Source organism: Coregonus lavaretus (genome assembly GCF_964263955.1).
Source record: "Coregonus lavaretus genome assembly, chromosome: 28".
NCBI classification, from domain to species: Eukaryota; Metazoa; Chordata; class Actinopteri; order Salmoniformes; family Salmonidae; genus Coregonus; species Coregonus lavaretus.
The window spans coordinates 31006562-31026434 of NC_140015.1; the positions used below are offsets into that span (position 1 = coordinate 31006562).

General features: G+C 46.6%; 3 protein-coding genes across 3 annotated transcripts in view; 2 read left to right on the forward strand and 1 right to left on the reverse strand.

The window, feature by feature from the left end:
- LOC311104250 (transducin beta-like protein 3) overlaps positions 1-3796 on the reverse strand; it is a 43308-nt gene extending 39512 nt beyond the window's left edge. Inside the window, exons 1-5 of the mRNA XM_084146007.1 lie at positions 3598-3796; positions 3412-3463; positions 3167-3262; positions 3015-3062; positions 2279-2420 (exon numbers count right to left, since the gene is read on the reverse strand). Coding sequence (XP_084002133.1) covers positions 2279-2420; positions 3015-3062; positions 3167-3262; positions 3412-3463; positions 3598-3629 — 370 coding nt within the window. The 5' untranslated portion in view covers positions 3630-3796. The remainder of the gene's footprint in view (positions 1-2278; positions 2421-3014; positions 3063-3166; positions 3263-3411; positions 3464-3597) is intronic.
- Positions 3797-4293: 497 nt separating this feature from the next.
- LOC311103225 (RING finger protein 151-like) lies at positions 4294-8023 on the forward strand (the record flags this gene model as incomplete). The annotated part of the gene is made up of 4 exons (XM_084144767.1): positions 4294-4334; positions 5100-5269; positions 5577-5679; positions 7559-8023. The coding sequence occupies exons 1-4, from the start codon at positions 4332-4334 to the stop codon at positions 8021-8023; spliced, it is 741 nt and encodes a 246-aa protein (XP_084000893.1). The 5' UTR covers positions 4294-4331.
- Positions 8024-8904: 881 nt separating this feature from the next.
- Positions 8905-11509, forward strand: LOC311104400 (small ribosomal subunit protein uS5). Its single transcript, XM_084146218.1, has 5 exons — positions 8905-9540; positions 10012-10101; positions 10255-10696; positions 10908-10999; positions 11389-11509. Exons 1-5 carry the CDS (start codon positions 9397-9399, stop codon positions 11467-11469), a joined length of 849 nt encoding a protein of 282 aa, XP_084002344.1. The 5' UTR covers positions 8905-9396; the 3' UTR covers positions 11470-11509.
- Positions 11510-19873: the final 8364 nt, after the last annotated feature.

The window sequence follows — 19873 nt, forward strand, 5'->3', positions numbered from 1 at the left end:
TGGAACCACCAAGACTCTTCCTAGAGCTGGCTGCTCGGCCAAACTGAGCAATCTGGGGAGAAGGGCCATGTTCAGGGAGGTGACTAAGAACCCGATGGTCACCCTGACAGAGCTCCAGAGTTCCTATGGGGATATCGGAGAACCTTCCAGAAGGACAACCATCTCTGCAGCACTCCACCAATCAGGCCTTTATGGTAGAGTGGCCAGACGGAAGCCACTCCTCAGTAAAAGGCACAACAGCCCGTATGGAGTTTGCCAAAAGGCACCTAAAGGTCACTCCGACCTTGATGAAACAACATTCTCTGGTCTGATGAACACATGATTGAAGTCTTTGGCCTGAATGCCAAGCGTCACATCTGGAGGAAACCTGGCACCATCCCTAGCATGGTGGTGGCAGCATCATGCTGTATGGATTTATTTCAGTGGCAGGGACTGGGAGCCTAGTCAGGATCGAGGGAAAGATGAACGAAGCAAAGTACAGAGAGATCCTTGATGAAAACCTGCTCCAGACTGGGGCGAAGGTTCACCTTCCAACAGGACAATGACCCTAAGCACACAGCCAAGACAATGCAGGAGTGGCTTTGGGACAAGTCCCTGAATGTCCTTGAGTGGCCCTGCCAGAGCCCGGACTTGAACCCGATCAAACATTTCTGGAGAGACCTGAAAATAGCTGTGCAGCAACACTCCCCATTCAACCTGACACAGCTTGAGAGGATCTTCAGAGAAGAATGGGAGAAACTCCCCAAATACAGGTGTGCCAAGCTTGTAGCTTCATAACCAAGAAGACTCAAAGCTGTAATCGCTGCCAAAGGTGCTTCAACAAAATGCAGAGTAAAGGGTCTGAATACTAATGTAAGTGTGATAAGTTTATTATTTTTAATACATTTGCAAACATTTCTAAAAACCTGTTTTTGCTTTGTCATTATGTGGTATTGTGTGTAAATTGATTAGCAATAAAAACAATGTAATCAATTTTAGAATAAGGCTGTAACGTAACAAAATGTGGAAAAAGTGAAGGGGTCTGAATACTTTCCGAAGGCGCTGTACATTCTTATACGTTTGTCATTTTTCTGCTGTTGGGTAGAGAATATGACGTTATGCAGAAAGATATGTTGGTAGGAGAAGGATATGTATGTTTGTGCACATGGAAGTCAGTGATTTATGTTTACTATCGGTTTACGAGGCAATACAAATGTGATGTGACAAAATGTGACTAAAATGAAAGGGCATTTAGTGGACTAAAATTTACATTTTAATCATTTAGCAGACGCTCTTATCCAGACCGACTTACAGTTAGTGAGTGCATACATTTTTCATACTGGCCCCCCGTGGGAATCAAACCCACAACCCTGGCGTTGCAAGCGCCATGCTCTACCAACTGAGCTACAGGAGGCCCACTGTTTTACTCCTTTGGTCAATAATTAGACTAAATCATTATTCAAAATGACAAAAATTTGACTTAATTATATTTTTGTTAAAATTACTAAGACTAAAATACTCTAAAAGATTGCCAAAATTAACACTGTTACTAGGTATAGCCTGGTACCAGATCTGTAAGTGCTTTCTTGCCAGCTGGCATCAGTGGTTTCTTTCAGCACAATTATTCAGAAATTAAAACAATATACATCATCTGCACAGAGGCCATTGTCATGGCACAAACAGTTCTGGGACCAGGCTAGGGTATGATAGGTGTAGGACAGATCTGGGACCAGGCTAGGGTATGATGGGTGTGGGACAGATCTGGGACCAGGCTAGGGTATGATGGGTGTGGGACAGATATGGGACCAGGCTAGGGTATGATGGGTGTGGGACAGATATGGGACCAGGCTAGGGTATGATGGGTGTGGGACAGATATGGGACCAGGCTAGGGTATGATGGGTGTGGGACAGATATGGGACCAGGCTAGGGTATGATGGGTGTGGGACAGATATGGGACCAGGCTAGGGTATGATGGGAGTGGGACAGATATGGGACCAGGCTAGGGTATGATGGGTGTGGGACAGATATGGGACCAGGCTTGGGTATGGGACAGATATGGGACCAGGCTATGGTATGATGGGTGTGGGACCAGGCTAGGGTATGATGGGTGTGGGACAGATCTGGGACCAGGCTAGGGTGTGATGGGTGTGGGACAGATCTGGGACCAGGCTAGGGTATGATGGGTGTGGAACAGATCTGGGACCAGGCTAGGGTATGATGGGTGTGGAACAGATCTGGGACCAGGTTAGGGTATGATGAGTGTGGGAAGTTATCCTATGAGGAGGTCGATCCGCTCACCTGTGGCCAGGAGCGTGGAGGTGGGGTCAAAGGTCATGCTGGCGATGGGCACGTTGTGGATGGCCCTCCAGGAGCGTGTGCACTGGGCCTGCTTCCAGTCCCATTGCTTCAGCAGCAGAGCCTTGCTGGCTGTTACCAGGACCTGGGGAGGGAAGGAGGAATGGATGGAGAGAAAGGGTGAGGGATGGAGAGTGAGAGGGGGGTAAGGGAAGAAGAGGGAGGAGAAAAGGGGAAGTAAGGGATGAAGGGAAGAGAGGGGATTAAAGGTGTCCACATGCTTCTCAGCTGCAACAGTTCGGTAGAGTTTGTGCATATATTATGACAACATTTTTTTAAACGTTTTAGTTCGTTTTGCACTTTGGTGAGTTTTTTGGGGGCTGTTCGGGCACACACACAAAAATTCTGGAGGCAACCTGAAGTTCGGAGCCAAAATCTACAACCCTTCGTCGGTGACAGTAGGGATTCTTCAAGAAAGTATTGTCATTCAAGGAGTGACGACTTGTTTACATGCAAAAGGCGCCAGCCTAACTGAAGCATGCTGATGCCTTTAGTTAGTCAAACTAAGGCTGCTTTTACACAGGCAGTACAATTCTGATATTTTTGTGACTAAATTGGTTTCTCGACCAATCTGATCAGATCTTTTGCGACCAATTGGGCAAAAGATCAGAACTGCGCTGCCTGTGTAAATGCAGCCTTAGTTATGGAACAGCACATCATATTATGTCAAATGTTTTACCTCATCATCAAGGCTGAGGGCGAATGATGTAATGTCCTCCTGATCATCCTGCAATCACAACAGTTATGGAAATTAGAATCTGTGCAGATATGAAATTAATGTCTGATTTAGCTACACACGAGTGTTTAGAGAGAGAGAGAGGACAGTCTCACCTGTTCAATACTGTGAACAATCTTCCCTGTGACGATTTGCAAGACGTTGACACGTGTGCCACACGTACAAAATATGTATTTCTCATCTTTACTGATCTGCAACGTAGGAAAACATTGAAATACCATAAAATATATGTCAACGGTATAACTTAGCTAGTTAATTATATCTACAGTAACGTTGGATAGTTAGCTAGCTAACTGTTTTACAGAGGGAGGTAACTATCAGTGATAAACAAACAACTTACTTGTACTTTTCCTCCCTTGTAGAATGGTTCGATAGTGTTGGAAACAGCATAGCTACATGAAGAAGAAACAACGGTAAGATAAGAGCGTCTGCTAAATGATGTAAATGTAAAGATAGCTAGGATTTTCCCGGCCTTAGCTAGCTCAGTTAGCTAGCTAGCTATCCACGTGAAGTGCGTTCGACTTACTTGGTCTTGAACTGGAGACTGCTGTTTGCCATCTTGCTTTGGAAGACGTGGGTAAAACCCCACGATTTTACAGTTTAAAGACAGATGAACTGATTTCGATCACTTATTGTTAGAATTCATTAGCTCCGATCAAGAAAATCCCACATGTGTCGTTCAAGAGGTGGCTTTCGGTCGCTCACATTGTACGTCATACGACAGCGAGCGTGGATAAAAGCGAACGACAAGGTGATTGGCTAGAACGCAAACGTTTTGGGTTTCTTTGCAATAAGAAAAGCCAGGAGGAAAAAACTCGATAAATGTTCAAACATTTTAAATGCAGAAAGATAAAAGGATACTGAATATAAATGTATACATATGGTGCATTTAAATAATTTAATACAAATAAAATGATGAAAAAATAGCTACATTTCCCACACCTGTTACCGGTGACAATACAATCGAGAAGAGATGATACTAGACTAAAAACCTATTCAAAACGACAACAAGTTCTCATTCACAGCTAGGGGATTGACGACTGGTGCTAGAACATAAGGGAAACGACACGGCCTACTACAATTTACATCAGTTCCGTGCTTTATATATGAATAAATATGAATGTCAGTGCGCATGGTCACTCCTTTATGTTACGACAGGAATGTTCATCTGCGTGTATGTTCTCTGAGTTGCCTACATCAGTGTGTATGATACCTTATTAGACAACAGGAATGGAAACTAGCTGAACAGAGGTGATTACTATGGTGAGTAAATAACTTAATAACTATATTTGTAACTTGAGTAATCAAAGGTTGAGTATGCTATTGACAATAGGTGTAAATTATTTATCTAATATTTTCTGTTATAAGAAATATTTTTGTATTTTCATGGCTATATTGTTTTACTATTCGTTTTGATTTTAATACTATTTACAAAGATTGAACGGCATTTGTCATATTGTGTTGTTTGCGGGCAGACATTCACTTTTCCTTATATTTAAAAACAGAGGCACTACCAAAATATACTTGAGCTCTGAAAGCCACTACAGAAAAGATTGCAAGGGGTGGTGGTTAAAAACACACTTTTTTAAATCAATTATGACAAGCTGAACATTTAAAACGTTCTTAGTTATTTCATGTTATTCCTAGTTAGGAGGATAAACGGAACCATTTTGTTTAGTCACATGGTCTATCTCATATTATGACGTTCCAGAACAAGTCTATTGTGACTGCTCATGGGTGACACACTGAATTGTTGACATTATTATGGGCTGGCGGTGGCCCTTTCCTTAGGCTAAATATTCATAATTACAAACCAGAATTATAGACTTTCTCAGATTGTAACATACTTGGTCTTTATTCTGCTCTTGTCTCAGTGCACTTTGGTGCTCTGGATAAAATAATCTGTGAAATGCATTTTGTGTAAAAAAAAAAAAAAAAAAGAAAAAAAGGAAGAAGAAGAAGAAGAGCTTATCAATATAAAGTATAAATAAAGTAAAGACACTGTAACTGTTGTATTGTTGTGTTCAGGCCGACCCGGACATGTCTTCGCAGAGTGGGGGTTATGATGTGGAGCTGTTCATAGAGACCCCAGACTATGACCTGATCTGCACCATTTGCCAGGGGGTCCTCAGGTGCCCAGTAAGAGCTGCATGCCACCACATCTTCTGCAAGAAATGCATTTTACAATGGCTGAAGAGGTACTGCCTGTGCCTCATCACAAGCAAACATTATTGCGTCCATAGATCATGGTTGGATGAAGAGACAGTTTCCCAGACAGTTTCTCCATTGAAATAGCTTCATAGTCCAATACTATAGGTTTAATCTGTGTCTGGGAAACTGTCATCATCATTGGTTTAATTTAGGCTACAGCAGAATAATAACCTATTCATTACAATAGTAACGAATATACTAATAACTATTACTATAGGCCTATACTACTACAATGTAAATATGAGACATTTTGGGACAGTTTGTGAGTGATGATGATTCATTATTTTTCTTCAGGTGCAGACAGCAGACCTGCCCCTGCTGCAGAAAGCCTGTCAACCAGAGCTTGATATTTACAATGTTCAAGCTAAGCAAGGCAATTGGTCGCCTAAAGATCAAGGTAAAGAAATGTAAATGTTTTGTTTGAGAAAAAACACACACTTGGAGCAACCTAATCTCTTGTAGCAAACATCTGCTTACTTGCCCCTTGGGTGTGTTCATGCTTAATCTCATAGAGCCAGACATGTGTGCCTCTGAATATTGCATATACTCCGACAGTCTGGTACGCGAGATTAGCACATGCTAACTTTGCTTACAATAAGTATTAATGGAGAATCAGATACTCTTGTTAAAAGCTGGCATTAAATATGTAACAAACGCTTTGTTATAAAAAAAGGTACTGAAAAGTCACCAGATGTGGGTCTTATAATTACACTTTGAACTCTGGGTCTTATAATAAACATATACTGTACTTACAGTGCATTCTGAAAGTATTCAGACCCCTTGACTTTTTCCACAGTTTGTTACATTACAGCCTTATTCTAAAATGGATTAAATACATTTTTTTCTTCATCAATCTACACACAATACCTCATAATGACAAAGCGAAAACAGGTTTTTAGAAATGTGTGCAAATTTATAAAACATACAAAACAGAAATACCTTATTTACCTAAGTATTCAGACACTTTGTTTTGAGACTCGAAATTGAGCTCAGGTGCATCCTGTTTCCATTGATCATCCTTGAGATATTTCCACAACTTCATGGGAGTCCACCTGTGGTAAATTCAATTGATTGGACATGATTTGGAAAGGCACACACCTGTCTATATAAGGTCCCACAGTTGACAGTGCATGTCAGAGCAAAAACCAAGCCATGAGGTCGAAGGAATTGTCTGTAGAGCTCCGAGACAGGATTGTCGAGGCACAGATCTGGGGAAGGGCACCAAAAACATTCTGCAGCATTGAAGGGCCCCAAGAACACAGTGGCTTCCATCATTCTTAAATGGAAGAAGTTTGGAACTACATAGACTCTTCCTAGAGCTGGCTGCCTGGCCAAACTGAGCAATCGGGGGAGAAGGGCCTTGTTCAGGGAGGTGACTAAGAACCCGATGGTCACTCTGACAGAGCTCCAGAGTTCCTCTGTGGAGATGGGGGAACCTTCCAGAAGGACAACCATTTCTGCAGCACTCCACCAATCAGGTCTTTATGGTAGTGGCCAGATGGAAGCCACTCTTCAGTAAAAGGCACATAACAGCCCACTTGGAGTTTGCCAAAAGGCACCTAAAGGACTCTCAGACCATGAGAAACAAGATTCTCTGGTCTGATGAAACCAAGATTGAACTCTTTGGCCTGAAAGCCAAGCTTCACGTCTGGAGGAAACCTGGCACCATCCCTATGGTGAAGCATGGTGGTGGCACCATCATGCTGTGGGGATATTTTTCAGCGGCAGGGACTGGGAGACTAGTCAGGAAAGATTAACAGAGCAAAGTACAGAGATACTTGAGGAAAACCTGCTCCAGAGCACTCAGGACCTCAGACTGGGGCGAAGGTTCAAAGCAGGAGTGGCTTTGGGACGAGTGGCCCATCCAGAGCCCGGACTTGAACCCGATCGAACATCTCTAGCGAGACCTGAGAATAGCTGTGTTGCGACGCTCCCCATCCAACCTGACAGAGCTTGAGAGGATCTGCAGAGAAGAATGGGAGAAACTCCCCATATACAGGTGTGCCAAGCTTGTAGCGTCCTACCGAAGAAGACTTGAGGCTGTGATCACTGCCAAAGGTTCTTCATCAAAGTACTGAGTGAAGGGTCTTTGTCATTATGGGGTATTGTGTGTAGCTTGATGAGGGGGAAAAAAAACAATTTTATCAATTTTAGAATAAGGCTGTAATGTAACAAAATGTGGAAAATGTCAAAAGGGGTCTGAATACTTTCCGAATGCACTGTACTCCTTACCATTTGACCTCTGCCCTTCTCATCTCCCCCATCTATTCCCCCAGTGTAAAAACGAGATCCGTGGCTGCCCGGATACCTTAGCCCTGTCGGAGCAGTACTGCCACAGCATGAGCTGCCTGTTCGAGCTCATTCCCTGCCCCTACCAGGGCTGCCGTGCCCAGCTCCTCCGCAGGGACCTGGATGCCCACACCAGGCACTGTGAGCACTGGAGCCAACCCTGCCACATGGGCTGTGGCACCGTGCTGTCCCACCGCACCCAGGCCCAGCACAACTGCTACAGGCAGCTGAGGCAGGAGTACGAGGCCAGGCAGAGGAACCACCGGGCCATCGCAGCGGCCCTTCAGAGGAAGATGGGGAGGATGCAGAGCACCATGGCCCACATGAAGAGGCAGATCGGCCTGATCTGTGAGAGCCTGGAGGTCATGGACGAACTGGAGGAGGTAGAGGAGGAGGACCTGGGTGAAACCAGCGGCAGTGGGAGTTTCAGTAGCAGTAACAGCAGCTCCTGAATCCTGATGCAATGTATTTATATTTATAAAAATGACTCACACACACAATTATCTCTGCACTGGAACTGTTTAGGGCTATGCAGATTTTATTCTTAGCACCACAAGTATGAAAGACCTGTGGAAATGGAATGTTCAGAGATGGACTGCCTCAAATAGCACATTTAGTCATAATTGCTTTGAGGGTGTGTTGATAATGAAATTTACAACAATTTTGTACTGTGGCCTTTTACATTTTGATTCGTAAAGGATTATATATTTTATAAATAAAGTCAGCAACCTTTAACCAGTGTGATTTTTTTGTGTTATATCATTATGCATATGTATATGCACATTCTACATGTGACAATAAAAACACATTTTTGTATCTGTTTGCATGAAACGTTACTTCCAGGAGGTCCCATGTTGGCCCTTACTGGCTATAATAAACCACTGCAACTATTTATATGTTCCATATGGAACAGCGCTCACCAACCACAGGAACATGCAATTCCACAATAAGATACTGTCTTTATTGTGTTATTATTATAATACAACTCCCATATTTGTATGCATGGAAGTCAGTATATTTAATCACGATGCAACGTGGAGTGCCTGGATACAGCCCTTAGCTGTGGTATATTGGCCATACACCACGAACCCCCAAGGTGCTTTATTGCTATTATAAACTGGTTACCAACGTAATTAGAGCAGTAAAAATAAATGTTTTGTCATACCCCTGATATGCCACGGTTGTCAGCCAATCAGCATTCAAGACTCGAACCACCCAGATTATAATCAAAAATATTTCCTAGAATCCAGAAATGTTATCATACAGATTACAGGGCGTAGGAAATATCGCGAGGTTTGCCCTCATATAAATACAAACCGAACCAGACTGGGGCCTTCTTCCTGTTATACAGAACACGTAAGTGAAATGGCGAATAGTTCCTCATGCAACAAAATCCACAAATATCTCTTTGATCTCTGGACAGACTGCACTGTTTGATGGCAGAAATCCATACTTGTACTGTTAACAGTTCATTTAGAACTAAATGTAAAAATATGTGCTTAGGCAATTAATGATATTTGTGACAAGGCAATACCGGTTCCTAGTTAGCGCACATAGCAACAATACACACTATCAATGTGTTACTCGTGTTTCTTTATGGTGTTTACTGTACAATATGTAAATGTATCTGTCAGAAAACCTAACTATGTGACGGCAACATTTATTACATCCGTGTTTCTTGTCCTTCAGTGTTTCATTTGTTAGCCAGTGCGCTAAGCAATTCCACGTGCCATGATATTGATTGGGCCTTGTTACCGCGAATTTAGGTAGCTCATCGTTACTTATTCTGACACCTGACGTTTGATCGTTTCTTTATCAACAGCAAATGGCGGACAACGCCGGTGGAGAACGTGGAGGTTTCCGTGGAGGTTTTGGCAGTGGCGACCGAGGTCGTGGTCGTGGACGCGGCAGAGGCCGTGGTCGCGGTCGTGGACGCGGTGCCAGGGGCGGCAAGTCCGAGGACAAGGAAGTGAGTTGACAACCTTAAGCCCTTGTTTTTCTTGCTGTTAATAATAAAGGCAGAGCCTCTGATCACGAATGGAGACTACACTGGCACGAGTGACATTACATGTGCAATATGTGGGGTTGATGTTTTTAATTCATAATTCAAGTGATGCTTAGTCAGCAATTTTGAACCTACACAAGGTGTTGATTCTGCAGACCATTGTCAGCGAGGCTTGGCCTGGAGTGGCTCTGTTCTTTCCTGTAGTGTCTGCTAGAGAGAATTGAGATGGTTTGAGGCCCTGCCATGTCTCCTCCATGGCAGGGTTATAGGTAATTCTCTGACAACTAATAGTTGGTGGCTCAGTTGGTAGGCCATGGTGCTTGCAACATTGGGGTCGTGGGTTCGATTCCCACTTGTATGGAAACATTGTACTCATGCACTACTGTAAGTCGCTTTGTATAAGTGTCTGCTAAATTTAAACGCTTGTTCTTCCAGTGGGTGCCAGTGACCAAGCTGGGCCGCCTTGTCAAGGACATGAAGATCAAGTCTCTGGAGGAGATATATCTCTACTCCCTGCCCATCAAGGTAAATGACAAATTAGCGGTTTCCATAGTTGTTCATGCTCTTTTGAAACCGAAAGCACTATGGGTAGCGCGCTCCCACGACATGTTTATACAAGTAGTGTTTCCGTCACTGCATCCTGCATTTGCTGAAAGTGTTTTTACCCCCTTGGTACAGGAGTCTGAGATCATTGACTTCTTCCTGGGGTCCTCGCTGAAGGATGAGGTGCTGAAGATTATGCCTGTCCAGAAGCAGACCAGGGCTGGCCAGCGCACCAGGTTCAAGGCCTTTGTTGCCATCGGCGACTACAACGGCCATGTGGGCCTGGGGGTGAAGTGCTCCAAGGAGGTGGCCACCGCCATTCGAGGAGCCATCATCCTGGCTAAGCTGTCAATCGTGCCTGTGAGGAGAGGATACTGGGGGAACAAGATCGGCAAGCCCCACACAGTGCCCTGCAAGGTGACCGGTCGTTGCGGCTCCGTCCTGGTGCGTCTGATCCCTGCGCCCCGTGGTACTGGCATCGTGTCTGCCCCCGTGCCCAAGAAACTGCTCACGATGGCTGGCATCGACGATTGCTACACCTCCGCCAGGGGCTGCACTGCCACTCTAGGCAACTTCGGTAAGAAACCTACACTGAGTTTGACTTATTTTCAATGGTGTTTTAATGGGTATTATCAGTGCAGCCGCAGCCGCACCCCCCCCCCCCCCCCCCCCCAATAGTCTCTTCTTTCTGTTCCCCTTTTCTGTGCTCAAAAACCAGCCCCAGTCACTGCAGCAGCGTAGTCAGGTAAATTTTTAAGTTAATTGATGCTAACTGTTTGTCTTTACAGCCAAGGCTACCTTTGACGCCATCTCCAAGACCTACAGCTACCTGACCCCTGATCTGTGGAAGGAGACAGTCTTCACCAAGTCTCCCTACCAGGTCAGTTCAAAAGCCTTGATGCCCTCAATATTCATGATCATGGATTGGGTTTATAAAGGCCTTTTACGAAGTAAATGTTGCCTTTGTATTGCCCGTTCATTGTCTCAAAAGTGAATGGGTTACTGAAGGAGGCATACAGTAATGCTTGTGGTTGTCTTTGAGGGGTGCCCGCTGAATCCTTTCAATACGATCAGCTGCAAGAACACACAACTGAAGCTAGAAATGATATATTTAATGTACGTGTGTGGGGGGGTTCTAGAGCTGTGTTGCTGTGAAGTGGAATGTGATTGTTGAACACTAACGGATATGGTTCTTCACAAATCAAAACTGGGTGAAGTTTGACAGTAAGGAACTTGGATGTGTGACACTGTCTATTTTGTGTCCTGCAGGAGTTCACCGATCACCTGGCCAAGACCCACACCAGGGTGTCTGTGCAGAGGACGGCCGCAGCTGTCCCGGCATCCTCCTAAGAACTTTTGTACAGTGGATTAAATAAAGGGTTTAACACCATTACAATCTTCTCTCTTCTCAAACTGATGTGGTTGTAATATTGAATGATGAATCAAGACGCAAGGTTTTGAAGCTGAGGGCTAGCTAGTTCAGGTGTGAAAAGTGATAATGGCAAGATTTAAACTCTATTTTGGGCATTTTGACCCCATGGTGAATTATTACTTCAAAGTAATGATTACTTCAAGGGCTTAGTTCCCCCCTCCAAATCTGGACATCAACGCCACTATTCGTCCCTATAAATTGGACTGATTTTAGACCTTGGAGACCAGGTAGGTCCAATGAATTGACCTCCATAGGTTATGATTTGAATAGCTCTGGCTTAGTTGCTGGCTGGTTCCCAAATTCTTCGTACATACTGGGTGCAATAATAAATTGTAGGTTTACTCTTACACCTGCTGTCCTTAGTCTGAACGAGTCTACTGTAGCGTATTTATATTGGCCAGTGAGTGCTAATGTTGAAAATAATTGGTACCTGGCATTTACACAACAGTGCCTTCAGATTTTATTTTTATTTCACCTTTATTTAACCAGGTAAGCCAGTTGAGAACAGGTTCTCATTTACAACTGCGACCTGGCCAAGATAAAGCAAAGTAGTGCAATAAAAACAACAGTTACATATGGGGTAAAAAACAAAGTCAGAAATACAACAGAAAATATATATACAGTGTGTGCAAATGTAGCAAGTTATGGAGGTAAGGCAATAAATAGGCTATAGTGCAGAATAATTACAATAGTATTAACACTGGAACGCTAGATGTGCAAGAGATTATGTGCAAATAGAGATACTGGGGTGCAAAAGAGCAAAATAAATAACATAGGGATGAGGTAGTTGGGTGGGCTAATTTCAGATGGGCTGTGTACAGGTGCAGTGATCGGTAAGGTGCTCTGACAACTGATGCTTAAAGTTAGTGAGGGAGATAAGTGTCTCCAGCTTCAGAGATTTTTGCAATTCGTTCCAGTCATTGGCAGCAGAGAACTGGAAGGAATGGCGGCCAAAGGAGGTGTTGGCTTTGGGAATGACCAGTGAGATATACCTGCTGGAGCGCAGACTACGGGTGGGTGCTGCTATGGTGACAATGAGCTAAGATAAGGCGGGGATTTGCCTAGCAGTGATTTATAGATGGCCTGGAGCCAATGGGTTTGACGACGAACATGTAGTGAGGACCAGCCAACAAGAGCGTACAGGTCACAGTGGTGGGTAGTGTATGGGGCTTTGGAGACAAAACGGATGGCACTGTGATAGACTAGATCCAATTTGCTGAGTAGAGTGTTGGAGGCTATTTTGTAAATTACATCGCCGAAGTCAAGGATCGGTAGGATAGTCAGTTTTACGAGGGCATGTTTGGCAGCATGAGTGAAGGAGGCTTTATTGCGAAATAGGAAGCCGATTCTAGATTTTTCTTTGGATTGGAGATTCTTTATGTGAGTCTGGAAGTTGAGTTTACAGTCTAACCAGACACCTAGGTATTTGTAGTTGTCCACATACTCTAGGTCAGACCCGTCGAGAGTGGTGATTCTAGTCGGGTGGGCGGGTGCCAGCAGCGTTCGATTGAAAAGCATGCATTTAGTTTTACTAGTGTTTAAGAGCAGTTGGAGGCTACTGAAGGATTGTTGTATGGCATTGAAGCTCGTTTGGAGGTTTGTTAACACAGTGTCCAATGAAGGGCCAGATGTATACAAAATGGTGTCGTCTGCGTAGAGGTGGATCTGAGAGTCACCAGCAGCAAGAGCGACATCATTGATATACACGGAGAAAAGTGTCGGCCCAAGAATTTAATAGTGTTCCCACCCCTTGATGACAATGTTACGACCTGAATTTAAAATGGATTAAATTGATTTTCACTGGCCTACACAATACTCCATGTCAAAATGGAATTGTTATACATTTTTACAAAAAAATGGAATTGTTATACATTTTTACAAATTAAAAAGCTGAAATTTCTTCCAAGTACTCAACCCCATGGCAAGCCATAAGTTCAGAATTAAAAATGTACCTAAGTTGCATGGACTTGTGTGAAATAAGTGTACCATGATTTCTTTTTAAACCACTACCTTATCGCTGTACCCCACACATACAGATGTGTAAAGTCGAGCAGTGAATTTCAAACAAATTCAACCACAAAGACCAGGGAGGTTCGCCAATGCCTCGCAAAGGGCACCTGGTCAGTAGGTTGAAATAAAAAGCAGACATTGAATATCCCTGTGAGCATGATTAAGTTACTAGTTACACTTTGGCTGTTGTATCAATACGCCCAGTCACAAAGATACAGGCGTCCCTCCTAACTTAATGGTTCTATATCGTGGAGCTCCGCCCCATAGGGGAGCTCTGCTCCTATTGGTTTACCCTCTGCCCTAAGGCAGCATCAGCCTGAGACAAAACTATGCACACACCTGCAGCCAATAGGAGTACAGGTGTCCCTATAAGAGGGGATGCCTCCCCTCAATCTGCCTCCCTTTATCTTCAGCGACTGGACTAGACTGAAGAGACGAAGAGAAGACTCAGGACGAAGAAAACGCCGTCGATTTTCCAGATCATCGACGTCGTCCTACAATGAGCACACCAAGCTTATCCATAGGGTAAGTATTTAACAAAAGCTCTTTTCAGAGCTCAATGTCGCTGTTCCCCTTGGCGGCTGTCACCCCCCCCCCCGACATATGTTTCGTGGGTCGAGGGACACAGCACGCCAGGGACGGCCTCATTAATCCCCCACTATGCGCCAGCTGCGCCCTCCTTTTTTGAAGGAGTGGAAGCAGCGTTGGGCATTTTTAGGGAGGATATTCCTCTTGAGGATGTGCTATCAGTGTTAGTCTCAGCTTCTGAGGCATCATCTGAAGGCGCTGACTCAGGAGATGACAGGGCTATTGGGGAAGAAATGAATATTCTATTGGAACAATTCATTACACTGACCCAGATGTTTAACACCCCTTTTCCTTCAGGAAATTGTGAGGTCATTACATCCCTGGATGATGACGCCACAGCCTCTCTGTGCTCTGAATTCTCAGGTCTCATTGAGTGGGCTGCTAAACAGCGGGAGATTAAGCTGCCCCCCATTCCCTCCAACCCGGAAGTGGATATGATGAAGGGCGGCCGTTACTCTCGCTACAGCTTGGCGTCAGGCGGCGGCCTCCAGCAGCAAGGGAGCGGGCCTCGCCCCACCCCCTGCAGCGCCAGAGGTGCCGGCGAGAGAGGTCATTAAAGCGTCATCCTGGCATCACCCGAAGGGCGGCCAGAAGAGACGCCGTTTATGACAGGCGAGGGGGAGAGAACGGAAGACGGCGCAGCGCCTGCTGTGACCGAGCCCACTGTCCCCCCCCATCCTACCGTTGAGTGTATGGAGGATAATGTTTTTTGTTGATGTGTGTAATAAAGAGTTGGCTCTACTTGACACTGTCAAAAAAGAGCCCCTTTTCCATAATATATCCAAGAGCGTTCGACCTTCCTCACTCTCGCTCTCTCTCTTACCACTATGAGTGCAGCTCAGCCCACCATGGTGCGTTGCTGAACGCACACATAAGGCAGGTATATAAAAGGTATTAAGTGTACCTTATAAAGACCTCACTTTACAGACTCCTAGGAGTGCTGTAGTGAGTGTCTCACATAGCAGGCTGCAGTCTCAGACAGATAATGGCATGATGACGCGACCGCTATTCGGGACGGCGCTCTGTCTCAGGCTAACGCCTCAGTCAGTGCAGTTCAGACCCGTGCTGCGTTCACGGAGGGCCTGATTACTACGGTTACGGGCGTAACCAACGTATCGGCGCCCCCGTTTCTCTCAGAACGCGCTGATAATAACCACACTGAGTGTAGTTCAGCCCACCAGAGGTGCAGAGCTGAACGCACACAGGAGGTGAAAGGAGGAATAATACCTAGACGCCGTCTTGGTTTATCTCAAATAGACCTCACATTACAGACTCCAAGGAGTACTGTAGTGAGTGCCTCTCATAGCAGGCTGCAGTCTCAGTCAGGAGACATGATGACGCAGCCGCTAGTTGGGGATGGCGCACTATCGCAGACTAAGGTCTCGGTTAGTGCAATTCAGACCCATGCTGCGTTCACGGAGGGCCCGATTACCACGGTCACGAAGGTGCCCAGTGTATCGGCGCCCCCACTTATTTCTGAACGCGCTAATACTCACCACACTGAGCGTAGTTCAGCCCACCAGAGGTGCAGAGCTGAACGCACACAGGAGGTGAAGGGAGGAAAGATACCAAGACACCGTCTTGGCTTATCTCAAAGAGACCTCACATTACAGACCCCAAGGAGTACTGTAGTGAGTGTCTCTCATAGCAGGCTGCAGTCTCAGTCAGGAGACATGGTGACGCAGCCGCTATTTGGGGATGGCGCACTATCGCAGACTAAGGTCTCGGTTAGTGCGATTCAGACCCATGCTGCGTTCACGGAGGGCCCGATTACCACGGTCACGAAGGTGCCCAGTGTATCGGCGCCCCCACTTTCCTTGAACGCGCTAATACTCACCACACTGAGCGTGACTCAACCCACCAGAGGTGCAGAGTTGAACACACACAGAAGGTGAAGGGTAAGACGGTATCAAGGCGCCGCCTTGTGTTACCTCATAGAGACCTCATATTACAGACTTCGAGGAGTATTGTAGTGAGTGGCTCTAATAACGGTTTGCAGTCACCTACGATGACGCAATCGCTTGCTGGGGATGGTGCCCTGTCGCAGGCTGTGGCCTCGGTCAGTGCAATTCAGACCCACGTTGCGTTCACGGAGGACAGGAATACGACGGTTACAGGTTTAACTGACGTTTCTGCCCCCCCTTTTGGTTCAGAACGCACTAATGTTTCCTCTCCCTTTCTTGGGAGGCCCGCCTTGGCTGTTCCACCACCTCAGTGTTGGAGAACAGCGGCGGCAAGGGCCATAGAGGAATACAGGTCCTTCCTACTGGATGCACCACAGCTTCGTGCTCAGCCGCTTTCTCTGCATTGCTGGCAGTGGCGAAGAAGCTGCACCCTCTCACGCTGGCTAGAACAGACGTTGCAGAAGGGTTATGCTCTCCAATTCCACCGGACCCCACCCCCGTTCAGGGGAGTGGTGGAGACGGTGATGAAAACGCCAGACAAAGTGGCCGCTCTGATGACAGAGATTACGGAACTTTTGGCGAAGGAGGCGGTGACAGTAGTTCCCCGGGAGCAAAGGAACAAAGGGCTATATTCGCCTTATTTCCTAGTGCCCAAAAAGACGGGGGGAGTGAGGCCGATTTTGGACTTACGCATTCTCAACGAGAGCATAACCAAACGGCCCTTCCGAATGCTAACGACAAAACGTCTGCTGGAATGTGTCCAGAGAGGGGACTTTTGTACGAGCATAGACCTAAAGGACGCGTACTTTCATGTGCCGGTTCAGCCGCGTCACAGGAAGTTTCTGCGGTTCGCCTTTCAAGGGGTGGCGTACGAATACACGAGGATGCCATTTGGGTACGCCCTGGCACCTCGCACATTTTCCAAGTGTGTGGAGGCGGCATTGAAACCGTTGCGTCGTCAGGGAATACGGCTACTAGCCTACCTGGACGATCTACTGGTTCTCGCCCCGTCAGCAGAGCTGGCGATCACTCACACAACACAGACAGTGATGCATCTCACAAGTCTGGGGTTTGCTGTGAATTGGAAAAAGAGCGCGCCCTGGCCCACTCATCAGATTGTCTACCTGGGGATACAGCTAGACACTGTGAGGATGAGGGCTCGAATTTCGGACCCCCGAAGGGTAGCCTTGTTGCTAGCCCTGAGGAAGTGTCGTCTGAATCACACGGTGACGGCGCTGTCGATCATGTCACTTTTGGGTCTCATGTCGTCAGCCCACTCTGTGGTTCCGCTGGGACTCCTGCATATGCGCAGGATGCAGCGATGGTTCGCCCAACTAAGACTAGACCCATTGCGTCAACGTCATCGGTTGGTGGTGGTTCCCCTCTCGCTCAGTGCAGATCTGAACTATTGGAGGAACCCGCGCGTTCTCACGCACGGAGTCCCGATAGGAAAGGTGTCCTCTCACATCCCAGTATTCACGGATGCGTCCCTGACGGGATGGGGAGGGACATGTCAGACCCAAGCGATAGGAGGTGTGTGGCCTCAATCAGGTCGTCATATCAACCTCTTGGAGTTGGAAACGGTTCGACTGGTTCTGACCCACTTCGCGTCTACCCTTCGGGGTCGCGATGTGCTGGTCTGGTCAGACAACCGGACCACAGTAGCTCACATAAATCGGCAGGGAGGAGTCAGGTCTCCTGCTCTCCATCGGGCGGCAGAGGAATTGTGGCTGTGGGCTCACGAGCACCTTCGCTCATTGAGAGCAGCACACATTCCGGGCTACTTGAACGTAGGAGCAGACCTCATGTCAAGAGGGGGTCCTCGAGACGACGAGTGGTGTCTGCATCCGGACATTGTTCTCCAGATTTGGGAACAATTCGGGAGAGCCGAGGTGGACCTATTCGCGTCACGCGTGAACGCGCAATGTCCTCTGTGGTTCTCTCTGAGGGAACAGGACGAACCGCCACTGGGAAGGGACGCCTTTGCGCACCAACCGTGGCCGAGAGTTCTCCTGTATGCATTCCCTCCGCTGTCCTGCATTCTCCCACTGCTAGCCAGGGTGAGGTCAGGGGGGCTGTCAGTGATACTGATAGCGCCCGATCGCCCGGGGGCTCCTTGGTTTGCGGAGATGAGTCAGATGTTGATTGCGCCACCTTGGCCAATTCCACATCGACGGGACGCGTTGTCTCAGGCGGGAGGCACGATAGGGAAATTGCCCATAATCGGCCAACCACTGAAGGCCTGGCTGCTGAGAGGGACAGGCTAGAGCGCCGTGGGTTATCTGATGCAGTGATCAGGACCATACAGGGTTCACGTGCCAGTTCCACTTCTAAGATGTATGCCAGTAGATGGAACGTGTTTTCACGATGGTGTGTCACACAAGGTGTAGACCCCATGAGCTGTCAGGTGGAGAGTATTCTCTCTTTTCTACAGCTCATGTTTGATAAGCAAAAATCGCCTGCCACTATTAGGGTGTTTGCAGCAGCGATTTCAGCTTGTCATGAGGGGTTTGGCAGAGACAATGTCTTTAGCCACCCTCTAGTGAAACGCTTCCTATTAGGAACGCGGCGACTTAGGCTAACACCTAGAGTCACGCTTCCTCAGTGGGATTTGGCTTTGGTACTCGAAGCGTTATGTAAGTCGCCGTTCGAGCCATTGAATCAAATACCCCTCAAGATGCTGTCTATGAAGACAGCACTGTTGCTCGCTTTGACTACAGCTAAGCGGGTCAGTGATTTGTGTGCTCTTTCGACGAGACCTGACTGCCTGGCCATCAATGGTGACCTGAGCAGAGCAGTGTTACGTCCTAACCCGGCATTTGTGCCGAAGGTTATTAAGAGTTCATATAGGTCACAGACCGTGGAGCTGTGGGCTTTTTCTCCTCCTCCTCATAGAGAGAGGAGTGAGGAAAAGCTCCATCGCCTGTGCCCGGTACGCGTTTTGGCGTGTTACGTCGAGCGCACAGCAGCGATTAGGTCATCGCCTCAGTTGTTTGTGTGTCACGGTGCGGCTGCACTAGGTAGACCATTTTCAAAACAGCGGTTGTCTCACTGGCTTTGTGAAGGCATTGAGACAGCTTATGAGGCAGCGGGCGGCAATTGCCTCAGGGTATCAGAGCTCACTCCACTCGTGGAGTAGCGGCTTCTACTGCCCTTTTCAGAGGAACAGGGGTAGAGGATATCTGTAGAGCAGCATCCTGGTCGACGCCGTCTCCATTTATCCGTTTCTATCTCTTAGATATGTCTTCTAACTCTCTGGCTCGATCTGTACTCAGCGTGGCTGAAGGGAGATCTTGAGCAAGAAAGAGAGGAGAAGCAGGACTGTGGACACAGGTTTCCATCAGGTCCGCTTTGGTTAGGAAGACGTGTTTTTGACAGATATGTTTTCTAACTCTTTGGCTCGGTCTGTACTCAGCATAGCTGAAGGGAGATCTTGAGCTAGGAAGAGAGGAGAAAGCAGGACTATGGACAAGGTTTCCATCAGGTCCGCTTTGGATAAGAAAACATATTTTGTGGCATGACTCCTGACTGACAGGTTCAGTACAGTAGAGGCATGTGTTGATTGACAGAATGTGAGGTCATCTATCTGCTTGTTCAGTTTTAGTATGACCCATGTTTTGTTCCCGCCCACTAATCTCTGGGAGTCCATTGAGTGAGTGAGGTGGTCTACCGCGTTCACAATGTAGAGTGACACTTGGTGTCATTCCATTAGTGGTCGGTAGTGTTTTCACAGGATATTGAGGCACATCTATCTGCTAGTACAGATTAGTATGGCTTCTATTCTGGTGATCTGCCCACTAGTCATTGCCATTGGACTAGG

Coding starts and splice junctions, on each gene's coding strand:
- LOC311104400 (XM_084146218.1), top strand. CDS start 9,397: ATGGCGGACAACGCCGGTGGAGAACGTGGAGGTTTCCGTGGAGGTTTT. Junction 9,541..10,011: donor GCAAGTCCGAGGACAAGGAA/GTGAGTTGACAA, acceptor TTGTTCTTCCAG/TGGGTGCCAGTGACCAAGCT. Junction 11,000..11,388: donor TCACCAAGTCTCCCTACCAG/GTCAGTTCAAAA, acceptor TGTGTCCTGCAG/GAGTTCACCGATCACCTGGC.